Source organism: Pongo abelii, chromosome 18 (assembly GCF_028885655.2).
Source record: "Pongo abelii isolate AG06213 chromosome 18, NHGRI_mPonAbe1-v2.0_pri, whole genome shotgun sequence".
NCBI classification, from domain to species: domain Eukaryota; kingdom Metazoa; phylum Chordata; class Mammalia; order Primates; family Hominidae; genus Pongo; species Pongo abelii.
The window spans coordinates 88,188,935-88,209,973 of record NC_072003.2 but is presented as its reverse complement, the minus strand read 5'-3'; the positions used below and the strand labels follow the sequence as shown (position 1 = coordinate 88,209,973).

Here is a 21,039-nt window from a genome sequence, read left to right as displayed (position 1 = left end):
CTGGAGAGGCTGTGGGGGCTGGAGAGGAACCCACCTGGGCAGAGAGTCAGGGGATTGTGGGATTGCTCTGTGCGGAACACGGGCCTCACCCATACCCTGGAATCTGTCCCCTTCTCTGTTGTTGAGGGATGAGTCCCAGATCCCTGACCCTGCAGGGAAGCCCAGCACAGAAAAACACTGAGGCCTCTACACCCTGGCAGCGCTGCTGGTTGTCTGTGGGGAAGGACAGGCCCTGGGAGGGAGGGGAGGCAGGGAGGGCAGTGGGGAGGGTCAGGAGGAAGTGGGGGAAGGGCCACCCAGGCCCCGATGTGGGGGATGTCTCACGCGTGGGGTGGGGCATTCTCATCTCTGCTCGGTCTCCTGCCATGCTGTGGGTCGTTCACTGCTGACCCCAAGTAACAAGAAGATGGGGATGGGATGCTGAGCAGCACCGGGGAGAACACAAAGGCACCTCCTAGCTCACCCGCCCCCGCCCCGCAAGCACAACCGTTGCCATGGTGTGGGGACCGGAAGGCGGCGGCTTTGGGACCAGACTGCTTCTGCCTCAGGCCGTGCCGCTGGGCCTCTGGTCAGCACCATCGTGCCCTGCAAGTCACTCTTAGCCTAGTGCCCTCCTGGGCAGGGCGGTGCCACAAGAGCTCAGGCCCAGATGTGCAGGTGCCACTGTTCCACCCACCAGCAGGTCACCTGGGGAACTCTCCCCTCCGCAGCCTCTGTGTGCTCATCTGTGAAATGGGCATGGTGGAGTCACCCCTGGCTTCTGTGAGAATCCCAGCGGCTTATGCCTGCAGGACCCTGTGGGCTTTGCCCTGCTCCCTGGGCAGAGACAGTTCCCCCAGTCCCACCCACGTGGCTGTGTGCAGCAGGTGCCTGCTGACCCTCTGTTCCTGCACGGGTCACCTTGTTGACAGACGGACCCCCACCTTGCCCTGCAAACCTCTCCAAAGGCTGCGGGCTGAGTGTGTCTGGGAGGGTGGCCTGACTCTCCACGACAGCAGGTCTGAGAGCAGATGGCTGTGGCAAGTGCGGTGGGTGTCCAGCCCACAGCAGCCACCAGGCCTGCAGGACCCTGCCCCGTGTAGGTCAGATGAGCCATAAAACTGAGTTTCCTGGACACTGAGCTAATTAAACCTGGACACCGAGCTAATTAAACCCAGGCACCGAGCTAATTAAATGCTCCAGAAGCTCCTCGGTGCCGCAGGCTGCTGGCCGGTCTCCAAGTAGGTAAGGAACATTCCGTTTGCCTCCTGCTGCCTCGAAGGTGGGTGTCTCCCCTCGGGTCCCTGCCCGTCCTGGGCTCCCTGGGTGCTGCCTGCCCTGTGGCCGCGTCCCACTGTTGCCTTTGGACAAAGCTCTCTTAGGGCCTGGGGTTCTCCCGTGAGATGACGGGTTGGTTCAAAGGTCTCTGAGGTTTTCAGAGCTTTGTGAAGGGCTCTAGAATCCATTTTCTCTCTCACTGCTGGACAGAGGGTGTAGACGGGGCTTTTTCTTGAGTTTCTCTCAACTCTTCTTTGTCCATGAGGCCGGAAGAGGGGCTTCCTCAGTCCTCAGCTCAGGGTGGGGTGAGATGGACAGAGAACTGTGCAGGATCCCAGCCTGAGACTGTCCAGCGCCCCAGGGGAGCGGAGCCCGTGGCTCAGCCGTCTGTAGCCACGGCCGGGCTCACTAAGGGCACAGAGGCCCTGCCGGCGAGGTCTGGGGTGGGCCTGTGGGGTGGTGGGCGCTGGAGGCAGGACCTCTGCTTGTGGAGGGTGGGCCAGGCGTGGGGGGGGGGCCAGGTGCAGAGGATGGACCAGGTGTGGACCAGGTGTCACATCCACCGGGGCCTTTGAGGGGCAGGTGGGGATTTGCGCGGAGAAGGACTGAAGCAGCTGGGGTTTTGGGAGCATGTGCGGAGCAGGCCCGGGTGCCAGGGTGACTGGTGAAGGTGGGCCTGGGCGGGCTCGGCCTCCATTAGGGGAGCCCCCCAGGTCCCCTCCCCACACAGCTTCCACCTCTGTCTGCTCTCTAAGGCTCCTATGCTGGCGCTCTGGGGTGGTAGGCCATGCGGCCCCTGTGAACCTCACCATAGACCTCACTGTGAAGGCTGCATGGGGCGTCTGGGGCGGGCTGGCTTCCCCCTGTCCCCTGGGCCAACCTTGCTAGCCTTCTTCTTCCATAAAAGTGGGATCCGTCTGAGCCCTCACGGCCCCTCTGGGTCTGGGTTTGGTTTTTGTGCTTTGCCTGGGGTCATGGCGGGTAAGGCCCACCAGGCTCCCTTGCAGAGCAGGGCAGAGCAGCGGCCGCCGGGAGCTGCCTGTACCACGTCTGCTCTTCTTCCTCTCCTCCTCTGCCCCGCCCCGCCCACTGGCGTAAGCACTAGCCCAGGAGTGTTTATCGGTTTCTCTTCCAAGCCAAATAAGGCAGAGAGTGCACTTGCAGGAGTTGGAGCAGGCCAAGGGGAGGGCAGCTGGGGCTTGGACCAGGACCCCAGCTCCCTGTTGCTGCCCTGGCCTGGCAGCTGTCATCTGCGAACTCTGTTCCTCACCTGCCCTCACCCGGCGCCTTTCAGAGCTTCCCATTCTCAGCTGGTAGCAAAAGAAGTCAAGACCTAGCAAGGTGCCTGCCCCGGCCAGGAGGCCCAGGTTCTAGCCCTGCAGCTACTGCTGTGAGCTCTGGGGACTCAGACGACTCATGTCCTTCCCAGCTTCTGTTTCCTTTGATGAGAGGAAGGCTGGACCAAGTGACCTGCCCTGCTTCTGTGTGTTTCCTCCAGTCCTTTTCCTTTTTGGCCAGTTCACTTGTTGATAATTCCAGCAATGCATGAAAACATTCCTCTTGTAAAAAAGGGAAATGCCATGGGTAGGAGGGACCAAGGACCTCTTCTGCAGGGGCAGACGCGACAGCTTGGTGTGGATCTTCCTTGGCCTTTTTGTATATCCTAGACATGCGGAATTTCAGTTTTACACAAAAGGAATGGTAGGCATCTGACTGTCTGTGGCTTGTATCACTCGGCAGTGCCACAGAGCTTGGTGCATGTTTGCTCTCTCATGCTATGTGACAGGCACTGTTGTCTCTGCGACAATCCTGTGAGGAGGGAGTTATGGTTCTTGATTTATAGATGAACAAACTAAGACAGAGGAGATTGGGCTCATCTGTGGTCATCTCAGCAGTTGTGAGAGGTCAGGGCCGGAGCCCAGTGGTGTCATTCTGCAGGGCACATACAGACATGACCCACAGGGTTGTGCCGCACACCCTGCCGCTCGGCCTGCTCTGCAGGTGGGTGCTGAGGCTGTTCCTGTATCTGCTGTGTCTTGTGAGTCCATGGGTGCCTGTGGAGTGGGGATGGTGGGTTTGCATTTCCAAGCGCTGCCCCTGTCATAGGCTCGGGGAGAAGCAGTTATGTATGAGCTGCTGTGAGCTATGGGTATGACTGGCATCACAGCCGGAGGAGCCCTGGGGATGGCTGAGTGACGATGGGAGGGGACAGAGCTCGCAGAAGCCAGGGTTGCCCCCAGGCCAGGCCACTGCTGGGGCCAAGGATGGGATGCAGCAGGATGTTGGTCTGTTGGGGAGTGGAGTGGCAGGAAGCCCACAGGGTCAGCTGACACTTAACCCAAAGTGGTGAGAGCCTTGAATGCCAGACCAAGGAACTGGTCCGAGGGCCACATAGTTGGTCTCGGTGCACAGGGACTTGGGCTGAGAGAGTCGTTGCTCCTTGATGGCCATCTCCTTGTGGGAGGAGAGTCCGGGCAGCCACTGCCAGGAACCCACCTGTGCTTGAGACGGTGGGACCACAGGGCTGAGGAGGCTCCTGGGGATTCCTCCCAGGATTCAGCTGCTCTGTCCCCAACCCCAGAGGGCCTGTTGGTCTAGCCCTATATCCTCTCTGCCAGTTAGGTCAGAGCAGAGAAGTAGAGGCACAGAGGGTGGCGGAGGGGTGTCCATCCAGGCCTTTCTGTGGCACCTTCTGGGGCTGGCTGGAGTCTGTGAAATCTGTGTTAACTGGCCCAGACCTTTCCTGCCTCCTGGGGCATCTGCTGGAGCCTAGGCTGCTGGGGGAGTCTGCCTGTGACTTGAGTCTCTTGCTGGGCCATGCTGGGCTCAGTTCGCCTGTCTGTGGGATGGGATAGTGCCACCCTTAGGTTGTTGGGAGGACCCAAGGAGGGCGATGCCTCCAGCCATGGCAGCTGGCCCTGCTCCACCCCGCAGCCCAGCTCCTTCAGGGTCAGGAACCCCCAGGTCGTGGACTCCAACCCTCGGGCTCTCCTACTTCCCAGGTGATGAAGCTTCAACCCGTGGGCTCTCCTTCCTGGGTGAGGAAGCCCTGGAGAAGGTGGAGATGGGATCTTAGTCCAGCCCACGGCTCCACTTCCTTTGAGAAGCTCTTTCCCCCGTCTCGGCCCCTGGCTCTTATTCAAGCACCTGTCGTCTCCTATCTCCTAGGCCCCATCAGTCCTTTTGGAGACCTGTTCCCACCCGCCCCTGCGCTCACAGGGCCCCGCCAGTCCTTTTGGAGACCTGTTCCCGCCCGCCCCTGAGCTCACAGGCTGCCAGTGTCCACACACTCTCAGGCACTGTCATTGGAGCCTTTTAACCACACGGGAAAGCAGGCAGGTCAGGTAACTATCCCCCCGCAACGCCCCCTGCATACCTGGGGCCTGCACCAGGTGCTCCTGCACTGCCAGCCCTCTCGAGGCCCCGCCTCGTAACCTAAATGCATCACGTCTTCCAGCCCCCCACTCTGAGTGCTCAGCTTCCAGGTGGTCTAAGCTGGAGTCTAAACCTGGAATGCCCTCTGCCTGCCTCAGCCCTTCCCTTCCCCAGGGACCGAGGGTTAGTGCGGCTCCCTAGCCACCAGTTTTTTGTTTGTTTTGAGATGGAGTCTCGCTCTGTCGCCCAGGCTGGAGTGCAGTGGCGCGATCTCGGCTCACTGCAAGCTTCGCCTCCTGGGTTCACGCCATTCTCCTGCCTCAGCCTCCCGAGTAGCTGGGACTACAGGTGCCCGCCACCATGTCTGGCTACTTTTTTGTATTTTTAGTAGACACAGGGTTTCACTGTGTTAGCCAGGATGGTCTCGAGCTCCTGACCTTGTGATCTGCCCGCCTCAGCCTCCCAAAGTGCTGGGATTACAGGCGTGAGCCACTGCACCTGGCCTGTTTGTTTTTATTTTTATTGTTTTTTGAGACGGAGTCTTGCTCTATTGCCCAGGCTGGAGTGCAGTGACATAATCTCGGCTCACTGCAACCTCCACCTCCCAGGTTCAAGCGATTTTCTTGCCTCAGCCTCCCGAGTAGCTGGGACTACAGGCACCCACCACCACACCCGGATACATTTTGTATTTTTAGTAGAGATGGGGTTTCACCATGTTGGCCAGGCTGGTCTCGAACTCCTGACCTCAAGCCATCTGCCCGCCTCGGCCTCCCAAAGTGCTGGGAGTACAGGCGTGAGCCACTGTGCCCGGCCCCAGCCACCAGTTTTGTACAGCACTCAGGTGGGTGTGGTTCCTGAGGACATGTCACACGAGATCCTTCCAGTCCATCAGCCCACCTGGCCCCACCAGCGGCGAGTGCAGCCATTGGTGGGTCCAGAGTCCCGGGGCAGAACGACTGACTCCAGGTTGTGGAGGGGTCTCTTAGGATCCTTCTAGGCACCCAGGTCGGGCAGGTGCCTCCATGCCTAAGACTGAGCTCCTGGTGGACATCGGGCTGGGTGTGGGCGTCCTGTACACCCTCCCTGTGGCCTGGTGCCCGTGAGGAGTGGACAGTCACCCCGAGAGCATAGACCACCCTCGAGGCTCCCAGATGGTGGCCACAGAGCCCCTCTTCCCTGCCTGGTGTGTGATACCTTCCATGGCTGAGGACACCTCCAACTGCTCACTCCTGTGACCCTGGACCCAAGTGCTGGGCAACACCTGGACTCCAGGCCCCAGTCCTTCCTTCTCCTGGGGTCCTGGCTCCTGGGCGGCCCCCCCGACACTCTGCCCTGTGCTGGGGACCCAGGAATTGCAGCCCTGCCCCCTGGCCCCGGTTTCTCATGTCGGGACCTGCTGGCCAGGTTGACTCCTGACCGCCACTGTCTCAGACCTGCTGGTCCCACCCGGTCCCCACCTGTCCGCCGCCCGAGGCTCTCCTGTGAGGCCGCTCTGCAGCTCTTGGCCTGGGGACCCCCGTCCTCTCGTGGTGCCTTCTGCACTGTCCCCTTTGGAGATGGGAGCTTCGAGGGTAGGCGCCACTGTTTGATGAAAAGGTGGTATAAGCAAAGCAACCCCCAGATACTGAAGGAGCTAGGAAATAAAAGGAGGCAGGCAGAGCAAGTATGTTGGTACTGGGCTATTTACTGGCAGGAACTTACAGACGGAAACATGGCCTCGGGCAGCCTCGAGACAGGTAGAGCTCTGAACCCAAACGCCCGATCTGGGGCTCGTATCTTGCCCTGGGAGGAATGTGCAGGTGGCTGGGAACGCGGCGGGTGGGGTGGCACTCTTTTTTTTTTTTTCTTTCCTGCACATGAATGCCAGGGAATAGTTGTTCCTGAATGAAGATGATGCATCAACTAGACAGTTTGGAAGCATTCCCAGACCCGGCGTTAATCAGCAGATTAGCATTTAAATAAAGTTACTCTGTCCCCACAGCCAGCTAGGCCCGAGCCACACGGCGGGGGCGGGGGCGGGGGTGGGGGTGTCGGCTGTTCGCTGCAACCCAGGCTTGCTCCATCTCCTCATCTGCAGCGTGGAGGTGACAGTCATGGTCCTCGCCTAGTGCCACAGGATTGGACAGGACAGATCACCCAGCCCTGTGCCTGCACTGGGGGCGTTGGTGACATGATGGCCGCGGCGGTGACGTGGTGGTGACGTGATAGCCGCAGGTGCGTCCACCCTCTGGTTAGGCCTCTCCTCTCCCTGGGGCGCAACAGGTGTCCTCGGGTGGGAGGTTCAGCTGCTGGCCCTGGGGCCCCTCCAGCCCCAGCTTTCAGCTCCTGTGCAGGTGTGGAGCAGGACGGCGCGCCGGGGCCTTGGCTCACACGGTGCCCCCAGCTCGTCTCTGCCTGCTCTGCTGTGCGGCCTCAGCTCCTGTGGGTCCCGCGTCACCCATCTGTGTTGGCCGCAGTCTTTCTGCACCACGTCCTGCTCTCGGCCAGCACTGGCCTGTGGGCCCCGGCGGTGTGGGGTCACACACAGGCCGCACCGGCTGTTTCACGGAGCCTCCCTGCTCAAAATCCTGGCCTTGGGTCTCTGTGTGGCTCCTGGAGGGAGCACGTACGTGGTGTCCAGGTTGTGAAAGCCCCACCCGGCAGCCCTCCCTGTGACAGTCCTTCAGGCCTCGTCAGGCTTGGTTCAGCCCATGTTAGAGGAGGCCAGACTCGGAGCCGACAGCTCCTCCTCGATCACCACAGGGAATGAGGGTTGGGCAGTTTCTCCTCTCCCACCCGGGTGTGGGTCAGCTGCAAGGGCTTCATCCCAGGAACTGCATCCTGGCAGGAGGGCTCAGGCGTCTGACATCCCCTGGCAGGTCTTCCTGTGGGCCAGTGGGAGTGAGTGGTGTCCAGCCCTCTGTGTGGAATGTTCCGGTTGTGTGGTGTGTGGTCCTGGTTACCAGCATGTGGCATTTGTGGCTTTCCTGGCCAGCACCCACTGAGAGCAGAGGCCAGCCCAGCCCTTGGACACCCAGGGGCCCAGCAGCTACCGTGGGGGCAGCCTCTCCCCTCCTGACTGTGCTGCTGTCAGCTGTAGGATGAGGGTCTGTGGATGGGTGATGGCTGGGCTCTCTGCTTCCCAAGGGGCTGGATGTGGGCCCTGAAGAGTCAGGCGTGTGCTGGTGGGGCGAGGGGGTTGGGGGTTGGGAGCCACAGCTCTCTCTGACCCCATCCCATTGCAGCTGACTCAGGAAAAGGCGTTACCCCTACGGGGTCACAGGCCCAGCCTGGGCAGCTCCTGATGGGAACATGGGAGCCACAGGGCAGGGCAGGCTCCTGTCCCCACTCCTTGGATTGTCTCAGGCCCCACCTCCCCTCTGGCTGAATTTCTTCCTTCTCTGCCTGAGCCTGATCTGCGAAGCTTCTGACCTGCCCTGAGTTGGAGCCAGCCTTCAAGGCCAAAAGCAATGCCGCCTCCTCCAGGCAGCCTGCTCTGATGTCTCCCCCTCTGGCTTTAGCCCACAGAGTCACAGTTGAGGCCACATCAACACACTTAGACCAACAGCACTGCCGGCCGCATAAACAACACAGGTAGATACAAGGAGTGTTTCGAAAAGCCGTGGCCCTGCGGCCGGGATGCCCGGACCTGGGTCCTGACCACTCTCGGGAGCTCCTCCCCTCTCAGAGCCCATCCCATCTGCAAATGGGGGCATTGGAGCATTGGCTGCTCCTCACTCCTGCCCTGCCAGCCGGCTACTCCGAGGACCCCAAGACCAGATAATGGGAGGACTGGTGGGATGGGCTGTGACCCTGAGCCCCCTTCTCATCCCACCCATGAGGCTGCCCCTGCTTGGTGTCTGCGGCAAGGCTGACAGAAAAGATGGCGCCAGGGAGACCGGCTAGGGCCCGCCTGTCTCCGCCTGTCCTTGGGTGAACGGGTGTGCTTTGGGGGTAGCGGGTGTGCTCTGGGGGCAGCAGGTGTGCTCCGGGGGGAGCAGGGTGTGTTCCGGGGGCGGGTGTGCTCTGGGGGCGGGTGTGCTCCGGGGGCGGCAGGTGTGCGCCGGGGGCGGCTGGTGTGCTCTGGGGGTGAGTGTGCTCTGGGGGTGGATGTGCTCTGGGGACAGGTGTGCTCTGGGAGTGGGCGGGTGTGTTCTGGGCGCGGGTGTGCTCTGGGGGCGGCAGGTGTACTCTGGGAGCTGGCGGGTGTGCTCTGGGGGGAGCAGGTGTGCTCCGGGGGCAGGTGTGTTCTGGGAGCAGGCGGATGTGCTCTGGGGGGAGCAGATGTGCTCTGGGGGTGGGTATGCTCTGGGGGGGGGCGGGTGTGCTCTGAGGGGGCGGATGTGCTCCGGGGCAGGTGTGCTCTGGGGACGGGTGGGTGTGCTCTGGGGGTGGCAGGTGTGCTCTGGGAGCAGGTGTGTTCTGGGAGCAGGTATGCTCTGGGGGGGCAGGCGTGCTCTGGGGGTGGGTGTGCTCCGGGGGCGGGTGTGCACTGCGGGGAGCAGGTGTGCTCTGGGGGCTGGTGTGCTCTGGGGTGGCGGGTGTCCTCTGGGGGTGGGTGTGCTCTGGGAGCAGGTGTGCTCTGGGGGAGGCGGGTGTGCTCTGGGGGCGGGTGTGCTCTGGGGAGGTGGGTGTGCTCTGGGGGCGGGTGTGCTCTGGGGGCGGGTGTGCTCTGGGGGGGCGGGTGTGCTCTGGGGGCTGGTGTGCCCTGGGGGGGGCGGGTGTGCCCTGGGGGTGCGGATGTGCTCTGGGGGCAGGTGTGCTCTGGGGAGGCGGGTGTGCTCTGGGGGCGGGTGTGCTCTTGCGGGGGTGTGCTCTGGGGGGGCGGGTGTGCTCTGGGGAAGTGGGTGTGCTCTGGGGGCTGGTGAGCTCTGGGGGGTTGGGTGTGCTCTGGGGGGGTGGGTGTGCTCTGGGAGCGGGTGTGCTCTGGGGGCGGGTGTGCTTTGGGGGCAGGTGTGCTCTGGGGGCAGTTATGCTCTGGGAGCAGGTGTTCTCGGGGGCGGGTGTTCTCTGGGGGTGGGTGTGCTCTGGGGGCGGTGGGTGTGCTCTGGGGATGGACGGGTGTGCTCTGGGGGGGCGGTTGTGCTCTGGGTGGGGCGAGTGTGCTCTGGGGGCAGTGGGTGGGCTTTGGGCTAAGTAGCCCTCTTCCTCTCTGAGCCTTTTCCTTGTCTGTGTTGTTGGTGAGTGGCCGCCACCTGGGACAAGCCTTAGCTGTCTGTCCAACTGTCCACCATGTCCCCGGACTCTAGACCAAGCCTGCTGCCTGGTGGGGCCTGCTGGGTATTGAATGAGTGAATGAATGAATGAGTGAGTGAACAAACTCTGTGGGGCATGTTGCTGATCACCCCAGGGCAGGCCTGTGGTGGGTCCTGGTCTCAGGCAGGGGACTTGCCCTGACGGGTGATGTTGGCCTGCTGGGGAACCCCTACCAAAGTGCCTCCCACACCTTCCATCGTCCTCTGCCTTTGACTCCACTCTACCCCTCGAGGTTCCCCTCTGGCTCGGCCAGGGGCCTCCAGCTCCAGCCCCTCCCTCATCTCCATCCTCAGCCCCTGCACCCGCCTCATCTCCATCCTCAGTCCCAGCCCCTTGCAGCCTCAGGCTCGGGCTTCTGAGAATCCTTTGCAGATTTCAAGGGCTGGTTATTTTTTTATTCTGGCAAAATATACATCCATAAAACTTTGCCATTTTATAGTTTGTTTCCTGAGATGATCTCACCCTGTCGCCCAGGCTGGAGTGCAGCAGCGTGATCATGGCTCACTGCGGCCTCAGCCTCCTGGGCTCAAGTGATCCTCCCGCCCCAGCCTCCCGAGTAGCTGGGACCATAGGCATGTGCCATCATCCCTGGCTAATTTTTGTATTTTTTTGTAGAGATGGGGTCTCTATGTTGCCTGGTCTGGTCTCGAACTCCTGGGCTCAAGCCATCTGCCTGCCTTGGCCTCCCAAATTGCTGGGATTACAGGCCTCAGCCACCACACCCGGCCTAAAGTTTGTCACGTTAGCCGAATTTAAGGGCACAGGTCAGCAGCGGTAAGCACGTTCCCATTGTTGTGCAGCCATCACCGATACCCATCTCTAGAACTTCTTCGTTTTCCCAAAGGAAACTGCACCCACGGCACCATCTCCCCGGCCTCCCCACAGCCCCAGGGTCTGGTGACCTTCATCCCCAGGACCTACGCTTCTGCCTCCAGGAGCCCTACCTGGTGTCCACACCACACTAGGGTGCCCTGCCACGGGCTTTGAACCCAACCCTGGTGCACTTGAACTTGTTCAGCATTGGACGTTCCTGGCAGGTCAGACCGTGAGCTCCTCTGCTCTGATGGACGCACAGACGGCTGCCACCTGGCTGGACAGGTGCAGAGGGGAGGTGCCACCTTCTCTGGGGACAGGGCTGGGGCAGAACTCACCCGGCAGAAAAGTGCAGCTCTGGAGAACAACAGAGAACTTCAGAAGCCTTTTCTGTGAATGCATTTTCCTCCTGCCTCTTGGGCCAGATCTTATTGATTTTTTTTTTTAATGAAAATGTATAATCGTCAAAAAACTTTAGATTTAAAAGCATGGAGCCGATGGCTATGCTTGGTGCGTTAATGGCAGGAAGAGCAGATCTTAACTTCAGGGAGGGCTCCTGGGGGACCTGGGGGAGGCCGCTGTGTCCAGCAGGGCGGGCGGTGCCCCCTGGAGCCCTGCACTCTGCGATGCGTGTGCTAAGCCAAGGCCACCTTGAGCCCGTCGCAGCGCCGAGCGTGATTCTTTCGTGTCTGCTTCTGGGAGGGTGGAAGGGTGAAGTCGTTGAGGGTGGGAAGGGAGGGGCTGTGCTTGCTGAGTTTGCCGTGCGCCCCTGGCCCTTTCAGCTGCAACCATCAGCCCCACGGTGCCAATGGGGAGATGGGCCTGGAGGCCCCACCAGGCTGAAAGGCCAGGCCTCCCGTGCTGTCCGTGGAGGTCGGGGTCTCCCTCTGCCTGCGCCTCCTCTAACTCGCTCTGTGTTTTCCGTGCCCCTGGTCTAGGGTGAGGCTCGGGTCTTGGGGACTGAGGGGCAGGCGGGTGTCAAGGTGAGAGCTGGGCTGGGCTGGGCCTCCCTCCAGACTTCCCGGGGCTCCTGTGGCACCAAGGACGGGGCAGACGGTGGCACGTATGGCCTTCCCTGGGCACAGAGCCAGACTATGGAGGGATCTTGTTGGCTACATCCTGGCTGGGGCTTTGGGATCATGGTGGGAACAGCAGCCAGGGGTCTCGCTTGGACATGGGTCTGAGCTCACTGTGGCCTCCTTCCTCAGCCTCCTGATCAGGGTCCTGAGGCTGGAGGGTGGGTGGAGGCTGGAGGGTGGGTGGAGGCTGGAGGGTGGGTGGAGGGTACGCTGGAGGGTGGGCTGCTGGTGCCCCTTAGGCAGCATGAGGCGCCTTTCCAGTCTCAGTGTCCTCCCTGGTAGCCCCGGAAAGGCTGAGTGGTCCCCCAGGTCCCCTGCAAGGAGACCACATCAGGCCCCACCCCTCATCTCCTGACAAATCTCACATTCCTAGGAGGAAGCAGGCCTGGCTAGCACGTGGCAGGCACAGCCTCCCTGACTCCAGACCTTATCAGATCAGTGCAAGTGCCAGGGGGACCCCGGGTGGGAGCTGTGTGGTTGGGACTGATGCAAGCACTGGCCAGACTCTCAGGATGAGGGTGGGAAGCCAGGCCCTGGGATCTTCTGGGACAGGCAGGAGGGCAGACACGGGACACGGTGCGGGGGCTGCACTGAGTATGGCCACGCAGAGCGTTTGGGCTGAGGGCGCACTGTGTCCCACTGCCCCATACCTGTGCGAGGGCTCCCAGACACGTGCTGGGTGCAGGAATCATAGCATTTTTTTGTTTGATTGTTTTTTGAGATGGAGTCTTGCTCTGTCACCCAGGCTGGAGTGCAGTGGTGCGATCTCAGCTCACTGCAACCTCCGCCTCCTGGGTTCAAGCGATTCTCTTGCCTCAGCCTCCTGAGTAGCTGGGATTACAGGTGTGCACCACCACACCCAGCTAATTTTTGTATTTTTTGTCAAGACGGGGATTCACCATATTGGCCAGGCTGGTCTTGAACTCCTGACCTCAGGTGATCCTCCTGCCTCAGCCTCCCAAACTGCTGGGATTACAGGCGTGAGCCACCACACCCAGCCAAGAATAGCATTTTCTTTCTTTCTTTCTCTTTTTGAGACGGAGTCTCGCTCTGTTGCCCAGGCTGGAGTGCAGTGGCACCATCTTGGTGCAACCTCCGCCTCCCGGTTTCAAGCAATTCTTCTGCCTCAGCCTCCCAAGTAGCTGGGATTACAGGTGCCTGCCACCATGCCTGGCTAATTTTTGTATTTTCGGTAGAGACAGGGTTTCACCATGTTGGCCAGGCTGGTCTTGAACTCCTGACCTCAAGTGATCCGCCCGCCTTGGCCTCCCACAGTGCTGGGATGACAGGTGTGAACTACTGCACCCAGCCCGAGAACAGCATTTTTAAAGGAAAAAAAGCAAGGTAGGAAGATGGGTCACAACCTCAGCACCCCACTGGGAGGCTGGTGCCCGTGTCGTTGCGCGTGTGAGATACGTGTGGAAGCGCGAGGTGGCTTCCATGGCTCTGACAGGGCAGCACTCACAGGGCACACGGCCTCGGGGGTGTGATGAGCTGGGTCACGGGTGCGCTGTCCTCTGGGGTGGGGGCTGGCCATCCTCTGTTGGCAACGCAGCTAACGCCTGTCTCCCCACAGCCTGCCTGCTCCGCTTCAGTGGACTCTCGCTAGTCTACCTGCTCTTCCTGCTGCTGCTGCCCTGGTTCCCCGGCCCTACCCGACGTAGCCTCCAAGGTAAGGCCAGGGGATCCCGCCCACGCTCTCAGGGTGGGAGGGGGTGGGCATTCGTTTGGGGCCAAAATTCATACAGCTTTCCTCACCTTTAACAGCCCGGAGTGAAAGATGAGGGGTTCCGAAAGAAATTTCTTTTTTTTTTTTTTTTTTTTGAGATGGAGTCTCGCCCTGTCGCCCAGGCTGGAGTGTGGCACGATCTCTGCTCACTGCAAGCTCCACCTCCCAGGTTCATGCCATTCTCCTGCCTCAGCCTCCTGAGTAGCTGGGACTACAGGCACCCACCACCATGCCTGGCTAATTTTTTTTTTGTATTTTTAGTAGAGACAGGGTTTCACTGTGTTAGCCAGGATGGTCTTGATCTCCTGACCTTGTGATCCGCCTGCCTCGGCCTCCTAAAGTGCTGGGATTACAGGCGTGAGCCACCGCTCCCGGCCTTTTTTTTTTTTTTTTTTTGAGACAGAGTCTTGCTCTGTCTCCAAGGCTGGAGTGCAGTGGCGCAATCTTGGCTCACTGCAACCTCCGCATCCCAGGTTCAAGTAATCCTCGCATCTCAACCTCCCAAGTAGCTGCAATTACAGGTGTGAGCCACCACGCCCAGCCATCAAAGTTTCTTATTTTCATCGTAGACCCCAAGCTAAGCTCAGAATCTTTTCTGATCTGTGTTGCAGGGGCTGTGGGGGGCAAGGAGGGTCACGGGGGGTGGAGTCCCTGTGTCCCTTGGGAGGCCACAGGGAGTGGATGGGCCCCAACTGCCTACTCCCTGCAGGCTCCAGGCACGTTTCCTGCCTGCTGAGGCTCTGGCAGCCTGGAAGTTCCAGCTGCCTGGACCGCTCTCCCGCTGCCCAGTGTGGGGTTGGACCTCACTGGACCTTGACCCACTTGTGCGGGGGGAGCTGGAGCCCCCCTTGGGAACCACCTTGGGGTCTGAGCTGGGCCAGGACTGTGTTGCTCTCCCGTATCCTCCAAACAGAGGGCGGTGAGGCTACGTGCCAAGCCTGCAGCCTGGGTGATGAGGGTGGCGACAAACCCTCCGTCCTGTGACGTGTCACCTACCTGCCCTGTGGGGGCCATGTCCATTTTGTGCCCATGTTTTAGGAGAGCGCGTTTTGGAGCAAACACTCAGAGACCTGTCCCCAAAGGCCACGGGCCAAGCGTGGGTGGGGCCAGGCCCTCCGCTGCTCTTTGGGTTTGGAGGGTGAAGAGTCACTGAAACGAAGGAAGATGCCCAGGGAGGGCAAAGTGTAGTGAGCAAGAGACCTTCCCCAGCAGAGTACAGAGAAGAGGCCAAGCAGGACCGGGGGGCGTGACTGTGGGGACAGGCTCTCGGGCGCCGCCCTTCTGGGAGGTGCTGGACGCAGCAGGCTGGCAGCGTGGGGGCCTGTCCGTGGCTGCGAGGTGTCCACCGGGCTGCGTTTTTCCAGGGGACTCTGGGGAGGATCTGCTTCCTCTTCCAGCTGCTCCAGGCACCTACCTTCCTGGGCTTGGGGCCCCTCCCTCCATCTCCAGAGCTGGTGGGGTGGGGTCAGGATCACACCGTGTCTCTGCTGCTCCCTCTCCCCTGCGGTAACCCTGTGGCTTCGTCCCATCTGCCTCCCCGGCTAATCCAGGCCGACCTCCCTGGTTTAAGATCAGCTGTTGGGCAGCCCCCATTTCCTCTGCTGCCTGGATTCACCTCTGCATGTGAGTTCCTGCGTTCACAGATTCTGGGGACTGGGGTGCAGGCATCTTTGGGGTCCATCATTCCGCCAGCTGCAGGTGGAAGGTCGCTCTCTGGCCTCGCGACATCTGGCTGCGAGCATCCCACAGGCTCCCTCCTAGCTCAGGGTGCTGTGGGGTGGGCAATGGTCTTTTTTATTATTTTTTTTGAGACGGAGTCTCACTCTGTCACCCAGGCTGGAGTGCAATGGCACGATCTGGGCTCACTGCAACGTCCGCCTCCCGGGTTCAAGCGATTCTCCCGCCTTGGCCTCCTGAGTAGCTGGGATTACAGGCACCCACCATCATGCCTGGCTAATTTTTGTTTTTGTAGAGACAGGGGTTTTACCATGTTGGCCAGGCTGGTCTTGAACTCCTGACCTCAGGTGATCCACCCGCCTCGGCCAGGACTACAGGTGTGAGCTACCGTGCTTGGCTTTTTTTTTCTTTTTTTGAGTGGGGGTCTTGCTTGGTTGCCCAGGCTGGAGAGCAGTGGCATGATCATGGCTCAGTGCAGCCTCCACCTCCTGGGCTCAAGTGATCCTCCTGCCTTAGCCTCCCAAAGTGCTGAGATTACAGGTGTGGGTCACTGTGCCCAGCGCAGGCACTGATCTTGGATCATGGGGAGAATTCAGGGGTGCAGAGAGGCATTTTGGGGAGGGGCCCAGTACGGCCGAGTGCTGGGAGTCACTGGAGCCCGAGGCCCAAACCCCTCCAGGATGCATGGCTGGGGTGGGTGGGCACCCCCACTCCCGGTCCCCTCTCCTTTGCTCTGTGGAGCCGGTTCTGTCTGTTCCCAGGCCCCTGGCGTTTCGCCGTTTGTTCCGTAAATATTTCATGCCCCGGGCGCAACTGGAAACACTTTCCTTTAATCAGCAGTGGGGGAGGGCAGGCGCCCAGCCAGGCCAGGCGAGGAGCTGGGGTGGGAAGATTTGGAGAGGACCCGGGAGGACTTCCCTGCCTGAGCCTCCTCAGAGTCCCTTCAGAGATGGAGACGCTGCCCAGTTTTCCGGGAGGGAGAGAGGAAAGTGTGAGGCTTGCCCGAGCTGAGTGCCCGGGGCTTTATGATTTGTGCAGCTGCTGGGTTTGGCGTGGCCCTGGTGGAAGGTTTGACGCCATCCGGGCCTTGGTCCCCTTGTAGGCGTCAGCCTGAACCTTGTGGGGCTGGAGGTTGAGCTCAGACTAAGCAGGGAGGAGAGGGGCAGGGGCAGGGGCAGGGGCTGGGGCTGGGGCAGTGGGAACAGAACCTGGTGCTCCAGGTGGGGCTGCAGGCAGAGCCACAGGGGTCGGCTCCCAGAGACCTGCTTGTTATTTAGGGACTCAAGCCCCATCCTGCCTTAGGATAAAACCCACCTCCAAGACTGACCCTGCTGTCTGGAAAGAGACCACCCCCGACATCTTACCATGCTCCCTGCGCGGAGGCCCTGCCACCCTCTCCAGCTTCACTGGTCCCCCTGCTCTGCCAGCCTTGTGTAGTCTCCATCCTCTGTCTCAAAAGCCCCCTCTCGTGGCCCCACCCCGCAGCTCAGCCCTAGCTCAGTCGCTGGTTGGACCTCATGGCTCAGCCTCAAGGCACCCTGGGTCCCTTGGCTGGTCCCATGCACACCCCACAGATCAGGTTCCAGGGGGCTCCCATGCACACCCCACGGATCAGGTTCCAGGGGGCTCCCATGCACACCCCATGGATCAGGTTCTAGGGGGCTCCCATGCACACCCCATGGATCAGGTTCCAGGGGGCTCCCATGCACACCCCATGGATCAGGTTCCAGGGGGCTCCCATGCACACCCGACGGATCAGACTCAGGGCAACTCCACACCCCCCACAGATCAGGCCCAGCCCTTGTCCAGCAGGTGTGGGGATGGTGTCTATGGACCATGCATCAGGACGTTGCTGTGGTGGGGCCCCTGAGCCTTTGCAGGCTGTGCAGGGGTCCAAGGGCTCCGGATCTGGGGGAGGTCCATGCTCTGTCAACCATCCCGTCTGCGATGCCCTGGGGCCTCCCCGCCCCTTCCTGTTTCCTCCAGAGAGCCCTGCAAGCTGGAGGGGGAGCCCCGGCACTTTTTTTTTTTTTTTTTTTTTTGAGACGCAGTCTCGTTCTGTTGCCCAGGCTGGAGTGCAGTGGCGCGATCTCAACTCACTGCAACCTCCGCCTCCTGGGTTCAAGTGAAAGTGATTCTCCTGCCTCAGCCTCCTGAGTAGCTGAGATTACAGGTGCCCATCACCACGCCTGGCTAATTTTTGTATTTTTAATAGAAACAGGGTTTCACCATGTTGGCCAGGCTGCTCTCAAACTCCTGACCTGAGGTGATGCACCCGCCTCGGCCTCCCAAAGGTGTGAGCCACTGCGCCTGGCCCCCTGCACCTTCTGGGTGGGAAAGGGCCATGCTGAGCCCCTCCCTTGCCATGGACAGGGGTGGCAAGAACAGTCCATTTCCCACGGGCTCCCTCCAGCAGGCTGCGGATGGGCTGGGGCCCACACAGTGGTTCAGGAACAAAGGCTGATGGGCGGCTGCCGGCCAGAGCTGGGCGGGTCCCTGGCCTGAGCCTCCTCTCCCTCCCTTTCCCAGGATGGAGAGGCCTCTGTGAGCTGGGCTGTGGCCTATGGGGTGTGTCCTGCCGGGAGGGAGTTGAAGTCGGGGGCGGGAGACCCCACTGGGTCTCCTGGGCTCCTGGAAGAGGCAGCAGTGGGTCCCTGAGGAGGTGGCCTGATCCCCGGCTCAGCCTGGCTTTCCCAGGTTTGCATTTGGGGGTGGGACCTGCACGGGGAGAGTGAGGGGTGGGCGGGGACAGGGGCTTCAGGTGGAGGAACGAGAAAGCCGCCCGACCCCTTGAGGCCACATTGTTTGCGTCAGAGAAGAGGGCCGATGTCAGGGTGCCCCCTCGGCCTCTGTGTGCACGCCCCCACTCCGTCCCGTGCAGGTCAGCAGGGCCTCGGTGCCTCTGCACGTTCTGGTCCCCTCCGATCTCCAGCAGCATCTCTTCCCGGGGTGCCCCTCGGACTCTCAGCTCCCTAGTCTGACCCAGCCCAGGCAGGGAGCGGTCATGCCACACGGCCAGGAGCAGCCTCCAGGCCCAGCTGCGGCCCCTTCGACCCTGGGGAGGGATCATGGCCCAGCCGTTCTAACATGTCCAGACCAGGATACTCTGGCAGGCCCGAGCACTGAATCAGGAAGGAGGCAGGGAAAGGGGAAGGAGGAAGACAACGGAGAGGCAGTGACATCTGAGATGGAGCCAGAGACGGACATCCTGGACTGACATTGTGCAGGGCAAGGTGGGTGGGCGGGAGCCAGGTGGCCTGGGAGCCCCTCCCTGCCCAGGGGTCTCTGGTCAGGCACTTCCTTCCCGGGCTGCTGGATCGTGTGTGCAGGGAACCCGTCAGCCTGGCTGCTGAAGGGCCCAGATGTCCTCTCAGTGCCCGGGGGTCCTTGACAGCCCCAGCAGGAGCCCCACGTGCCTGTGGGGCAGGCGCCCTGCGGGTCCCTCTCTGTAGGACTCAGAATACCTTCTGCAATGCCACGTGCTCTCCCTGAGTGCCCAGTGCCATGGAGGGCCCCGCTGGCGAGGTCACTTCAATGTCAGGCTAGAGGGTGCAGCGAGCAGGACTCACAGCCCAGGTTCCCGGGCAGGCGTGGCAGAGCCCATTCCCCGGGTCAGTGTTCTCACGTCACCCCACAGTGGCCCTGCTGTACAGAGGCGGGAACGCGGGGCCCCTGCCTGGTGCCCTCCTGCTGCCAGACTTGTGCTCTGCTAAAGAGGGGCTGGCGCGGCAGGTATGAGCCCGGCACAGGGGTTGTGAGCACTGAGAAGCCTGGCACCTATGGGTTCGGGGCAGGGAGGCCCTGGAAGGTCCTGTCCTCCGGGAGCCCTGCACAGCCCCCCCTGGTGGTGGCTCCTGTTCGTGTCGGGGCTGCAGCCTCCCTTCCGGGTCTCTGTTTTCCATTCCTCCTTCCCACTCTCCCTCCTGCTCGTCCCTCCCACCCTCCACAGGTCAGAGGTCATAGCTGCAGGGTCAGCAGGGCAGGGCCTGGGGCAACCCTAGGAAGGTGTGAGTGTGAGAAGCTGGTCCAAACCTGCCTCGGCTGCCTGGTGGTGCGGACAGGGAGTCCTGTGCATCCCTGAGGGCTGCCTCACGGTCAGACTCAGACGTGGGTCATGAGTCTTTACTCCAGAAAGAGGGGGCTGAGTGTCCAAGGCCAATCCCGAGTCTGTCACCTAACACCAACTATGCCCAAAAAACTGAACAGAGTGGACACAGGCCCTGAGTTTGCGCCCCGAGGCCGAGAGAGGGCAGGTGTGGTGGTGACATTCACCACCTTGGACCCAGACCCAGACGCTGCCTGTCCCTGAGCTCCAGGAAGTTGTGAGAAGGGCCTGAGCTGTTCTGCACTTTCTTGTGGCTGGGCGTGGCTGGTGGTGCAGGAGTCGCTGCCCCAGGGTGAGGGCCCGGAGGCTCCTGCCAGAAGGTGCCAGGGTGGAGAGGGAAGCTGTCAACAGCCCTGTCAGGACTCAGAACCTGGTGGGCCAAGGACTTTGGTCCGGATCCCTGCTGGAGGGTGAGCTGTCCACATGCGTGCCGAGAGCAGAGGCGAAGCCAGGGCTCCTGAGTGCCCCCAGCCACAGGCTTCGTCCGCCCAGCCCCTGCCCTGCAGCCGAAGGCCTCCCTGCTGGGGGGCTGAGTCTGGTGGGGCCACAGGCAGCTGGGAGCAGGACAAGGCTGCTGGGCAACCAGATGGCGCTGCTGCTTCCTGCCAGGTGCAGGTACACACAGAGAGAGAGGATGCCAGTCTGGGGCCTGACCTGGCACACAGCAGGTGCCTGAAATGCCAGGGTGGCCATGGGGACTGGGTACCGTGCATAGGGGTGCGACTTCTCCTTGCAGCCCCTCAGTCCCAGGGAGGCGGCTGCCTGCCCCACTTTTCTCCAGACCCATCATGGCCCTGCTCCCACCCCAGCCACGGCTGCTCAGGGGCACTCCCCATGCCCTGGTCTCCAGCCAACTGCAGCCCCCACTGGGGTGAGGTGGAGCTTCTCGCCTCTCCTTGTGTTTATTTCCTCTGCTTCCACAACTGAACGGTGACAGGTATTTGCTGGATGAGTGAGCAAACCCCAGGTGGTTTCCTCTGAGCCTGGAAGGCCTTTTCCTGCCTGTGGGCCCCAGGCCCATCCTGCTGCCACCCCCAGGAGGGTGCCTGGCTCCTTGTCACAAGAGTGACCCTGGGGAGGCGTGGGGAGTGGGGCTGGCCGGCCTGCCTGATGGGGTCCTGAGTCCATGACGGGCATGCGTCTCAGGCCTCTGGGCTCTGGCCTGGCTGGGGGCTATTGTCTGGCTGAGCGGCCTGGGCTGCAGCCCCTCCCTGTCCCCAGGACCAGCCTCATCCACCCACTCTGCTGCAGGTCACACAGGCCGCCTCCTGCGGGCATTGCTGGGCCTCAGCCTGCTCTTCCTGGTCGCCCATCTCACCCTCCAGATCTGCCTGCACACTGTGCCCCACCTGGACCAGCTCCTGGGACCCAGCTGTGAGTCGCTGAGGGGGCGGGGCAGGGAGAGGGCCCTGCAGTGACCCTGAGTCTCCTGGGGGGGGTTGACTCAGCCTGATTTATGTCTGGCCCGGATGGTCCAGGTGAAACGCTCCAGGGATGACCAGGCCATGGTGCTGGCTGGGCAGAGCCTGACCTGGGTTCCCCTGTCTTTCTTTGCAGGCAGCCGCTGGGAGACCCTCTCGCGACACATAGGGGTCACAAGGTAAGACCATTCCCCCCGCCCCCAACCAGCAAGACTTCCTTGGGGATTTCAGGCCCCAGGAAGTAGGGGGACCCAGGAGGGACAGAGGGGGACCTGGAGACTCATTCACACTCCCACCCACACCTGGAGACCCATCCACACTCCCACCCACACCTGGAGACCCATCCAC

General features: G+C 61.5%; 2 protein-coding genes across 6 annotated transcripts in view; one reads left to right on the top strand and one right to left on the bottom strand.

The window, feature by feature from the left end:
- PIEZO1 (piezo type mechanosensitive ion channel component 1 (Er blood group)) overlaps positions 1 to 21,039 on the top strand; it is a 69,129-nt gene that overhangs the window by 22,782 nt on the left and 25,308 nt on the right. For 4 of the 5 annotated variants that reach the window (XM_024233971.3, XM_024233972.3, XM_024233970.3 and 1 more), the window contains exons 2-4: positions 13,336 to 13,431; positions 20,522 to 20,644; positions 20,828 to 20,870. In XM_024233971.3, the coding sequence (XP_024089739.2) occupies positions 13,336 to 13,431; positions 20,522 to 20,644; positions 20,828 to 20,870 (262 nt within the window). Of the gene's footprint in view, positions 1 to 13,064; positions 13,104 to 13,335; positions 13,432 to 20,521; positions 20,645 to 20,827; positions 20,871 to 21,039 lie in introns of those variants that run through there. The other variant, XM_063717407.1, reaches the window with a different exon arrangement.
- Positions 19,075 to 20,526, bottom strand: LOC100455590 (uncharacterized). Its single transcript, XM_054534289.2, has one exon. It carries the CDS (start codon positions 20,289 to 20,291, stop codon positions 19,434 to 19,436), a length of 858 nt encoding a protein of 285 aa, XP_054390264.1. The 5' UTR covers positions 20,292 to 20,526; the 3' UTR covers positions 19,075 to 19,433.